Genomic DNA, 12,117 nt, shown 5'->3' with positions numbered 1-12,117 from the left:
GTGCTTCTACATCTGCATTGCTTGCGGTTTAGGGTTTTTAGGCTGGGTTTCTGTATAAGCACTCGGTGACATCTGCTGATGTAAAAAGGGCTTTGTAGATACATTTGATTGATTGATTGTGTGGGATTGGTAGTTTGGTTCTTAACCTTTTTCGGATACGGTACCACCAAGTACATTCTGCTCTCCCCGGAGTTGCCCTGAAGTACCCCCTTATGTCCATTTTCCCAGTAACTATGGTCTCATGAGTCTTCCCAAGTACCCCCTGTGGATAAGCCAAGTACCCCAAGGGGTCCTAGTACCCAGGTTGAGAACCACTGTTCTACTAAAGTACCATGTAGAATGTCTGTCTGGAAGGCTGACCTGGTCTGGTGATGAAGTCACAGTGTCCCAGCCCTGCGATCTCCATCCTCTTGAGGAAGAGGATGGTGGAGGTGAGGTTAGTCTCCAGGATCTGAGGGGACGTCTCTACGGGGAGAACTCGATCCTCAGGGTACAGGCAGAAGCACTTCCCTGGACAAAACACAGACAGACAATGTTACTACCTCCAACATAAATCAATCAAATGTATTTTTTCAATAACATTTATTTGATAAAGCCCTTCTTACATCAGCAGTTATCACAGAGCGCTTTACAGATACCCAGCCTGAAACCCCAAAGAGCCAGCAATGTAGAGGCAGAAGCACATTATTGAAAACCAATATATAGGCTATCTAACCCAGTGGTTCCCAAACTGTGGGGCGCGAGGGGTCGGCAGGGGCCCCCCCCCCCCAAAAAAAAAAAATTATAATAATAATATATATATACAGTATATATGTTTTAAACTTACTGTTGAAAGATGTGGTCCTCTGTAGCTCAATTGGTAGAGCATGGCGCTTGTAACGCCAGGGTAGTGGGTTCGATCCCCGGGACCACCCATACGTAAAAATGTATGCACGCATGACTGTAAGTCGCTTTGGATAAAAGCGTCTGCTAAATGGCATATTATTATATTATGTAATAGTAGAATGCACAAGGTGCAATTTCGAAATTGAGTAGTGCATCATCATTCCTCTTGTCATGTTAGATATTGTTGTAATTTTTTAGTCACTCAAAAAAGTTTGGGAAGCCCTGTTCTAACCAACAAGTGATGCAAGTCAACTGAATCACATCAAGGAGAGATGAGAGGTAGTCAGTACCTATTGGTCCAGTCAGCTGCTTCCTGATGTCAGTACCTATTGGGTCCAGTCAGCTGCTTCCTGATGTCAGTACCTATTGGTCCAGTCAGCTGCTTCCTGATGTCAGTACCTATTGGTCCAGTCAGCTGCTTCCTGATGTCAGTACCTGTTGGTCCAGTCAGCTGCTTCCTGATGTCAGTACCTGTTGGTCCAGTCAGCTGCTTCCTGATGTCAGTACCTGTTGGTCCCAGTCAGCTGCTTCCTGATGTCAGTACCTGTTGGTCCAGTCAGCTGCTTCCTGATGTCAGTACCTGTTGGGTCCAGTCAGCTGCTTCCTGATGTCAGTACCTGTTGGTCCAGTCAGCTGCTTCCTGATGTCAGTACCTGTTGGTCCAGTCAGCTGCTTCCTGATGTCAGTACCTGTTGGTCCAGTCAGCTGCTTCCTGATGTCAGTACCTGTTGGCCCAGTCAGCTGCTTCCTGATGTCAGTACCTGTTGGTCCAGTCAGCTGCTTCCTGATGTCAGTACCTGTTGGTCCAGTCAGCTGCTTCCTGATGTCAGTACCTGTTGGTCCAGTCAGCTGCTTCCTGATGTCTGCCTGGGATCTGCTGATGGATCGTAGTACTTCAGAGTTGGCCCTTATCCTGGGATTATACACCTGGTTTAAATAATACATTTTTAAAAAGACAGGTTAGTCATAGCCATAGAATGACAAATTATAACTATTTAATAGGATATCTATGGCCTTACATTTCTAAACTAACATGCAACGCTTGTGTTATATTTCCTGTACTGGGGATTAAACTCACACATATTTTCTCCACTCCTGCGTCGATGACAAAGTTAACGGGGTCCACATTCCAGAACATGTCCTCTCCCTGACGGGTGGAGAGGTATACCCTCCGGCCCCTGGTCCTAACTGTTCCCCTACCCCCCACCCCCTCTCCCAGGAGAGGGGGTGCCTGGCCCTGCCCACCCTGCCCAGGGCACAAGACCACGGGCACCAGCTCCCCCAGGTCTGCCCCCAGTCTGGTACCTTCTCTCTGGAGGATAGCACGGGCACAGACGATCTCCTGTGGGAGGGGGAAACACAGTGTGAGAAGTGTTGCCAGCACCGTACGACTAGTCCTGTGTGGCCACTCGGTAGCCTAGCAACGCCAAGGTCATGGGTTCAAATCCTGCAGGGATCACATGCCTAAAATGTATACCGTGAGGCTCTTTGGATATTAGTGGTATACCCCATCCTGGAGGGTTCAACGTGAAGGGAAGAGAGGGCTTGGAAGAGAGGGCTTGGAAGAGAGGGCTTGCTACATGACCATTATACCCCAGCCTGGAGGGTTCAACGTGAAGGGAAGAGAGGGCTTGCTACAGGACCATTATACCCCAGCCTGGAGAACGTGAAGGGAAGAGAGGGCTTGCTACATGACCATTACACCCCAGCCTGGAGAACGTGAAGGGAAGAGAGGGCTTGCTACAGGACCATTATACCCCAGCCTGGAGAACGTGAAGGGAAGAGAGGGCTTGCTACATGACCATTATACCCCAGCCTGGAGAACGTGAAGGGAAGAGAGGGCTTGCTACAGGACCATTATACCCCAGCCTGGAGAACGTGAAGGGAAGAGAGGGCTTGCTACAGGACCATTATACCCCAGCCTGGAGAACGTGAAGGGAAGAGAGGGCTTGCTACATGACCATTATACCCCAGCCTGGAGGGTTCAACGTGAAGGGAAGAGAGGGCTTGCTACATGACCATTATACCCCAGCCTGGAGAACGTGAAGGGAAGAGAGGGCTTGCTACAGGACCATTATACCCCAGCCTGGAGAACGTGAAGGGAAGAGAGGGCTTGCTACAGGACCATTATACCCCAGCCTGGAGAACGTGAAGGGAAGAGAGGGCTTGCTACATGACCATTACACCCCAGCCTGGAGAACGTGAAGGGAAGAGAGGGCTTGCTACAGGACCATTATACCCCAGCCTGGAGGGTTCAACGTGAAGGGAAGAGAGGGCTTGCTACATGACCATTACACCCCAGCCTGGAGGGTTCAACGTGAAGGGAAGAGAGGGCTTGCTTCATGACCATTACACCCCAGCCTGGAGAACGTGAAGGGAAGAGAGGGCTTGGAAGAGAGGGCTTGCTACATGACCATTATACCCCAGCCTGGAGAACGTGAAGGGAAGAGAGGGCTTGCTACATGACCATTATACCCCAGCCTGGAGAACGTGAAGGGAAGAGAGGGCTTGCTACATGACCATTATACCCCAGCCTGGAGAACGTGAAGGGAAGAGAGGGCTTGCTACATGACCATTACACCCCAGCCTGGATGGTTCAACGTGAAGGGAAGAGAGGGCTTGCTACATGACCATTATACCCCAGCCTGGAGGGTTCAACGTGAAGGGAAGAGAGGGCTTGCTACATGACCATTATACCCCAGCCTGGAGAACGTGAAGGGAAGAGAGGGCTTGCTACATGACCATTATACCCCAGCCTGGAGAACGTGAAGGGAAGAGAGGGCTTGGAAGAGAGGGCTTGCTACAGGACCATTATACCCCAGCCTGGAGAACGTGAAGGGAAGAGAGGGCTTGCTACATGACCATTACACCCCAGCCTGGAGAACGTGAAGGGAAGAGAGGGCTTGCTACATGACCATTACACCCCAGCCTGGAGAACGTGAAGGGAAGAGAGGGCTTGCTACATGACCATTACACCCCAGCCTGGAGGGTTCAACGTGAAGGGAAGAGGGCTTGCTACATGACCATTACACCCCAGCCTGGAGAACGTGAAGGGAAGAGAGGGCTTGCTACAGGACCATTACACCCCAGCCTGGAGAACGTGAAGGGAAGAGAGGGCTTGCTACAGGACCATTACACCCCAGCCTGGAGGGTTCAACGTGAAGGGAAGAGGGCTTGCTACATGACCATTATACCCCAGCCTGGAGAACGTGAAGGGAAGAGAGGGCTTGCTACATGACCATTACACCCCAGCCTGGAGGGTTCAACGTGAAGGGAAGAGGGCTTGCTACATGACCATTATACCCCAGCCTGGAGAACGTGAAGGGAAGAGAGGGCTTGCTACATGACCATTATACCCCAGCCTGGAGAACGTGAAGGGAAGAGAGGGCTTGCTACATGACCATTACACCCCAGCCTGGAGGGTTCAACGTGAAGGGAAGAGGGCTTGCTACATGACCATTATACCCCAGCCTGGAGAACGTGAAGGGAAGAGAGGGCTTGCTACATGACCATTATACCCCAGCCTGGAGAACGTGAAGGGAAGAGAGGGCTTGCTACAGGACCATTATACCCCAGCCTGGATGGTTCAACGTGAAGGGAAGAGAGGGCTTGCTACATGACCATTATACCCCAGCCTGGAGGGTTCAACGTGACGGGAAGAGAGGGCTTGCTACATGACCATTATACCCCAGCCTGGAGAACGTGAAGGGAAGAGAGGGCTTGCTACAGGACCATTATACCCCAGCCTGGAGAACGTGAAGGGAAGAGAGGGCTTGCTACAGGACCATTACACCCCAGCCTGGAGAACGTGAAGGGAAGAGAGGGCTTGCTACATGACCATTATACCCCAGCCTGGAGAACGTGAAGGGAAGAGAGGGCTTGCTACATGACCATTATACCCCAGCCTGGAGAACGTGACGGGAAGAGAGGGCTTGCTACATGACCATTATACCCCAGCCTGGAGAACGTGAAGGGAAGAGAGGGCTTGCTACATGACCATTATACCCCAGCCTGGAGAACGTGAAGGGAAGAGAGGGCTTGCTACATGACCATTATACCCCAGCCTGGAGAACGTGAAGGGAAGAGAGGGCTTGCTACATGACCATTATACCCCAGCCTGGAGAACGTGAAGGGAAGAGAGGGCTTGCTACATGACCATTATACCCCAGCCTGGAGAACGTGAAGGGAAGAGAGGGCTTGCTACATGACCATTATACCCCAGCCTGGAGAACGTGAAGGGAAGAGAGGGCTTGCTACATGACCATTATACCCCAGCCTGGAGAACGTGACGGGAAGAGAGGGCTTGCTACATGACCATTATACCCCAGCCTGGAGAACGTGACGGGAAGAGAGGGCTTGCTACATGACCATTATACCCCAGCCTGGAGGGTTCAACGAGAAGGGAAGAGAGGGCTTATCATGTAATAAATAGTTAACACATTTTGCAAGCAGACCCATCAATAGAAAAGGCTGAGTTGACATCCCTATTGACAGGCTTTAAGCTCATTGTCATGTATATGGTCAGGGACAACAGGCCTTTCAAAACGCTTTGTCATTCCAACAGACCACGAGCCATCAGTCAAACACACTAAAGCAAATAAAAGCTAAGCAGTCAAAATAAAACACGAGACGGGGACAGGATCTGGAATGTTGCTTTGCCATCTAAATTCAATCGAGACAAGTATGCACCACACACGATAAAAAATAGAACATTCTGAGAGAGATTCTGCAAGGACAGAGCGCCTACTTAAGGACAGAGAGCTATGGCATGCCATCATTCAGTGCATAGCACCACCAAAAACAAGCAAGTAATCAAGTTACGGACAAATCTGCCCACGAGATCACTGTTGAACTGTGTAAATTGTCTCACCTGAGCTGAGGCCAAGAACAACGCTACATCTCCTTCCTCCTCGGTGCGGTGGATCTCCAGCACCATTCTTAGAGCAGAGTAGAAATAGTCCTTACTACTGCATGTCCTGTAGATGACCTCAGCTGGACAGAGGGCTTCCAGCCTGACCACCGGGACGTTACTACCTGTAATGTAGAGGACATCACTGTTAGTCCATTCCATGTTATCATTATATTGATAACTGAAATACTCACAACTCCATTCCATGTTTTACTCATGCTCTAGGGAGCTAGTGATCGACAAAGTATCCCCACAGTGCCTTAAGTAAAGTTCAATAAATAATATCATGTATGTAGCTATCCCCACAGTGATTTCAGTAAAGTTCAATAAATAATATCATGTATGTAGCTATCCCCACAGTGCTTTCAGTAAAGTTCAATAAATAATATCATGTATGTAGCTAACCCCACAATGCCGTCAGTAAAGTTCAATAAATAATATCATGTATGTAGCTATCCCCACAATGCCTTCAGTAAAGTTCAATAAATAATATCATGTATGTAGCTATCCCCACAGTGCCGTCAGTAAAGTTCAATAAATAATATCATGTATGTAGCTAACCCCACAATGCCTTCAGTAAAGTTCAATAAATAATATCATGTATGTAGCTATCCCCACAATGCCTTCAGTAAAGTTCAATAAATAATATCATGTATGTAGCTATCCCCACAGTGCCGTCAGTAAAGTTCAATAAATAATATCATGTATGTAGCTATCCCCACAGTGCTTTCAGTAAAGTTCAATAAATAATATCATGTATGTAGCTAACCCCACAGTGCCGTCAGTAAAGTTCAATAAATAATATCATGTATGTAGCTATCCCCACAATGCCTTCAGTAAAGTTCAATAAATAATATAATGTATGTAGCTATCCCCACAGTGCCGTCAGTAAAGTTCAATAAATAATATCATGTATGTAGCTAACCCCACAATGCCTTCAGTAAAGTTCAATAAATAATATCATGTATGTAGCTATCCCCACAGTGCTTTCAGTAAAGTTCAATAAATAATATAAGATGCCACAACCTCCATTCTTCTAATCATCTGATAATACAACAACAGGGGACCATGTGCTATTCCCCTGGGTTGTTACTAAGTGCATCTTTTCCCATTAAAGATGGCCGCCGTTCCACTAACCATAGTGGGCCAGGAGCCTGTCTGTCATGGAGGACACCGTCAGGATCACCGCCCTCAGGTCTGGTCTGTGGACCAGGATGCCCTGCACAATCACAAAACTTGATTGACATGCAACAAACTAATGTTACTAGGAATTTAACTTGTGTACACAGAACTTCAAAAAAGAAAAAAGAAAAACATCAACATAAATCAGTGTAAATTAACATCAATTCAGAGGTGGTATTTTTTTCTTCTGTGGTTTCTGATCCGGCTATACCTTCAGCTCTCTCTCTCTGAAGCTCTGTGTTCACTTGAGATCTGACTAAAAATGATCTTGCTCACTCCTTAATCCTGCTTTCTGGAATACCCCTAAAATAGACATGTATATAATCCAACAGATACTATTATGCTGAATACCACTTAAGAGAGAAAGCGCCACGTCATTGCCACCATACCCGGAGCAGTCCCAGCAGTATGTCTGTGCTGACGGTCCTCTCGTGAGCCTGGTCGATGACGATGGCCCCGTAGTGCTCCAACATGGGGTCAGACATCATCTCCCGCAGCAGCAGGGCATCCGTACAGAACCTGGAGTGGGACCAGAACTGAGTTAACTAATGATGCAGGCGGTAACATCTTTCATTGTTGTTCAATACACACTATGCACTCAATGCCAGTATGGAGCGTGGAGACCAGAAGTGAGTGCCGATATACACTATATATACACAAAAGTATGTGGACGCCCCTTCAAATTAGTGGATTTGGCGATTTCAGCCACACCCGTTGCCGACAGGTGTATAAAATCGAGCACACAGCCATGCAATCTGACAAACATTGTCAGTGGAATGGCCTTACTGAAGAGCTCAGTGACTTTCAACGTGGCACCGTCATAGGATGCCACCTTTCCAACAAGTCAGTTCGTCAAATTCCTGCCCTGCTAGAGCTGCCCCAGTCAACTGTAAGTGCTGTTATTGTGAAGTGGAAACGTCTAGGAGCAACAACAGCTCAGCCGTGAAGTGGTAGGCCACACAAGCTCACAGAACGGAACCGCTGAGTGCTGGAGTGCGTATCGCGTAAACATCGTCTGTCCTCAGTTGCAATACTCACTACCGAGTTCCAAACTGCCTCTGGAAGCAACGTCAGCACAATAACTGTTTGTCGGGAGCTTTATGAAATGGGTTTCCATGGCCGAGCAGCCGCACACAAGCCTAAGATCACCATGCGCAATGCCAAGCGTTGGCTGGAGTGGTGTAAAGCTCACCGCCATTGGACTCTGGAGCAGTGGAAACGCGTTCTCCGGAGTGATGAATCACGCTTCTGGCAGTCCGACGGACGAATCTGGGTTTGGTGGATGCCAGGAGAACGCTACCTGCCCCAATGCATAGTGCCAACTGTAAAGTTTGGTGGAGGAGGAATAATGGTATGTGGCTGTTTTTCATGGTTAGGGCTAGGCCCTTTACTTCCAGTGAACGGAAATCTTAACGCTACAGCATACAATTACATTCTAGACGATTCTGTGCTTCCAATTTTGGGGAAAAAGTTTGGGGAAGGACATTTCCTTTTTCAGCATGACAATGCCCCCATGCACAAAGCAAGGTCAATACATAAATAGTTTGTCGAGATCAGTGTGGAAGAACTTGACTGGCCTGCAGAGAGCCCTGACCTCAACCCCATCGAACACCTTTTGGATGAATTGGAACGCTGACTGCGAGCCAGGCCTAATCGCCCAACATCAGTGCCCAACCTCACTAATGCTCTTGTGGCTGAATAGAAGCAAGTCCCCGCAGCAATGTTCCAACATCTAGTGGAAGGCCTTCCCAGAAGAGTGGAGGCTGTTATAGCAGCAAAGGGGGGGGGGGGACCAACTCCATATTAATGCCCATGATTTTGGGGAATGAGATGTTCGACGAGCAGGTGTCCACATTCTTTTGGTCATGTAGTGTTCATACTTGCATGCTACTTAGTATGTAGAGATGTATTGTCTATGGATGCTAGTAGTAGTATGCTAGTGTGGTTATTGAGACATCATCTCCCTCAGCAGCATCCGTGCAGTCCCTGGAGCAGGACGTACAGAGATCATCAGAGTTAACTAATGGAATGTTAACATGGCTGCCATACAATGTCGTAGTGTGTAAATGCATCCTAATGCAGAAACCTCACTGTCCCAACTCTCTGATCCGACTTAACTAACGGTGCCAATGTCAACATCCTGTAGAATTGATCTTTCCACAGCTGCCGTTTGGCAGGGAGATAATTACTGTAGCCTGTCATTTAAATCAGATAATAACATTTACATTTTAGTCATTTAGCAGACGCTCTTATCCAGAGCGACTTACAGTTAGTGAATACATATTCTATTTTTTTTTTTTTCATACTGGTCCCCCGTGGGAATCGAACCCACAACCCTGGCGTTGCAAACGCCATGCTCTACCAACTGAGCTACATCCCTGCCGGCCATTCCCCTCCCCTACCCTGGGCCAATTGTGCGCCGCCCATGAGTCTCCCGGTCGCGGCCGGCTGCGACAGAGCCTGGATTCGAACCAGGATCTCTAGTGGCACAGCTAGCACTGTGATGCAGTGCCTTAGACCACTGCGCCACTCAGGAGACAATAACAGAGTAGAAACATCACGATTATTTAAATAATTGATTAGCCTACCACAACAACACCAAGGACAATATGAAAATGGAAAGCTGTTTTGTCAGGAGCCCACCCCACTGTCTGAATGTGACCCCTTGGTACATTATTACCTCCCTGCAACATGTCACAACGTGTTACTACAGTGAAACATTTAGCATCTGTGTGCTAGCAGACACATAATGACACAGCAATAGATGATGTCCCTGTCTGTCGTGAGGGTGAGAGAGACGGGGGAAGAGGGTAGTGGGAATTACATACGTGTGTGATCGAGTTTGCGTTGGCATGTAAACTTTGCGTGTGTGCAAACCATCTGAAACGTGATAAACACGTGTGCCAGACCAGCAGCTAATGACTGGGTGGACAGCACATCTATCATTCCGGTGTTCATACGAAATCGTAACTATTTTGCACTATGGCCTATTTATTGCCTTACCTCCATAACTTACTACATTTTGCACACACTGTATATATATTTTCTGTTGTATTTTTTGACTTTATGTTTTGTTTTACCCCATATGTAACTATGTGTTGTTGTTTTTAAATCGCACTGCTTTGCTTTATATTGGCCAGGTCGCAGTTGGAAATGAGAACTTGTTCTCAACTGGCTTCTTACCTGGTTAAATAAAGGTGAAATAAATAAAAATGAAAATAAACAGTAAAGCCTTGGTGAGAAGCAGACATGAGCACAGTGTCAATGGAGCAGCATGTCTCCAGGGGGATGGTGTAGCCCTGTGATGGAGCAGCATGTCTCCAGGGGGATGGTGTAGCCCTGTGATGGAGCAGCATGTCTCCAGGGGGATGGTGTAGCCCTGTGATGGAGCAGCATGTCTCCAGGGGGATGGTGTAGCCCTGTGATGGAGCAGCATGTCTCCAGGGGGATGGTGTAGCCCTGTGATGGAGCAGCATGTCTCCAGGGGGATGGTGTAGCCCTGTGATGGAGCAGCGTGTCTCCAGGGGGATGGTGTAGCCCTGTGATGGAGCAGCGTGTCTCCAGGGGGATGGTGTAGCCCTGTGATGGAGCAGCGTGTCTCCAGGGGGATGGTGTAGCCCTGTGATGGAGCAGCGTGTCTCCAGGGGGATGGTGTAGCCCTGTGATGGAGCAGCGTGTCTCCAGGGGGATGGTGTAGCCCTGTGATGGAGCAGCGTGTCTCCAGGGGGATGGTGTAGCCCTGTGATGGAGCAGCGTGTCTCCAGGGGGATGGTGTGGCCCTGTGATGGAGCAGCGTGTCTCCAGGGGGATGGTGTGGCCCTGTGATGGAGCAGCGTGTCTCCAGGGGGATGGTGTAGCCCTGTGATGGAGCAGCGTGTCTCCAGGGGGATGGTGTAGCCCTGTGATGGAGCAGCGTGTCTCCAGGGGGATGGTGTAGCCCTGTGATGGAGCAGCGTGTCTCCAGGGGGATGGTGTAGCCCTGTGATGGAGCAGCATGTCTCCAGGGGGATGGTGTAGCCCTGTGATGGAGCAGCATGTCTCCAGGGGGATGGTGTAGCCCTGTGATGGAGCAGCATGTCTCCAGGGGGATGGTGTAGCCCTGTGATGGAGCAGCATGTCTCCAGGGGGATGGTGTAGCCCTGTGATGGAGCAGCGTGTCTCCAGGGGGATGGTGTAGCCCTGTGATGGAGCAGCGTGTCTCCAGGGGGATGGTGTAGCCCTGTGATGGAGCAGCGTGTCTCCAGGGGGATGGTGTAGCCCTGTGATGGAGCAGCGTGTCTCCAGGGGGATGGTGTAGCCCTGTGATGGAGCAGCGTGTCTCCAGGGGGATGGTGTAGCCCTGTGATGGAGCAGCGTGTCTCCAGGGGGATGGTGTAGCCCTGTGATGGAGCAGCGTGTCTCCAGGGGGATGGTGTAGCCCTGTGATGGAGCAGCATGTCTCCAGGGGGATGGTGTAGCCCTGTGATGGAGCAGCATGTCTCCAGGGGGATGGTGTAGCCCTGTGATGGAGCAGCATGTCTCCAGGGGGATGGTGTAGCCCTGTGATGGAGCAGCATGTCTCCAGGGGGATGGTGTAGCCCTGTGATGGAGCAGCATGTCTCCAGGGGGATGGTGTAGCCCTGTGATGGAGCAGCATGTCTCCAGGGGGATGGTGTAGCCCTGTGATGGAGCAGCGTGTCTCCAGGGGGATGGTGTAGCCCTGTGATGGAGCAGCGTGTCTCCAGGGGGATGGTGTAGCCCTGTGATGGAGCAGCGTGTCTCCAGGGGGATGGTGTAGCCCTGTGATGGAGCAGCGTGTCTCCAGGGGGATGGTGTAGCCCTGTGATGGAGCAGCATGTCTCCAGGGGGATGGTGTAGCCCTGTGATGGAGCAGCGTGTCTCCAGGGGGATGGTGTAGCCCTGTGATGGAGCAGCATGTATCCAGGGGGATGGTGTAGCCCTGTGATGGAGCAGCGTGTCTCCAGGGGGATGGTGTAGCCCTGTGATGGAGCAGCGTGTCTCCAGGGGGATGGTGTAGCCCTGTGATGGAGCAGCGTGTCTCCAGGGGGATGGTGTAGCCCTGTGATGGAGCAGCATGTCTCCAGGGGGATGGTGTAGCCCTGTGATGGAGCAGCGTGTCTCCAGGGGGATGGTGTAGCCCT

General features: G+C 49.8%; 1 protein-coding gene across 1 annotated transcript in view; it reads right to left on the bottom strand.

Moving 5' to 3' along the window:
- The window catches only part of LOC311115812 (putative pre-mRNA-splicing factor ATP-dependent RNA helicase DHX32), a 30,215-nt gene that overhangs the window by 9,622 nt on the left and 8,476 nt on the right, over positions 1–12,117 (bottom strand). The window contains exons 3-8 of the mRNA XM_084190941.1: positions 7,366–7,495; positions 6,928–7,013; positions 5,756–5,915; positions 1,964–2,227; positions 1,719–1,812; positions 361–510 (exon numbers count right to left, since the gene is read on the bottom strand). Of these exons, the coding sequence (XP_084047067.1) occupies positions 361–510; positions 1,719–1,812; positions 1,964–2,227; positions 5,756–5,915; positions 6,928–7,013; positions 7,366–7,495 (884 nt within the window). The remainder of the gene's footprint in view (positions 1–360; positions 511–1,718; positions 1,813–1,963; positions 2,228–5,755; positions 5,916–6,927; positions 7,014–7,365; positions 7,496–12,117) is intronic.

The sequence above is a fragment of the Coregonus lavaretus genome (genome assembly GCF_964263955.1).
Source record: "Coregonus lavaretus genome assembly, contig: HAP1_SCAFFOLD_818, whole genome shotgun sequence".
NCBI lineage: Eukaryota > Metazoa > Chordata > Actinopteri > Salmoniformes > Salmonidae > Coregonus > Coregonus lavaretus.
This window is presented reverse-complemented; position numbering and strand designations above follow the sequence as displayed.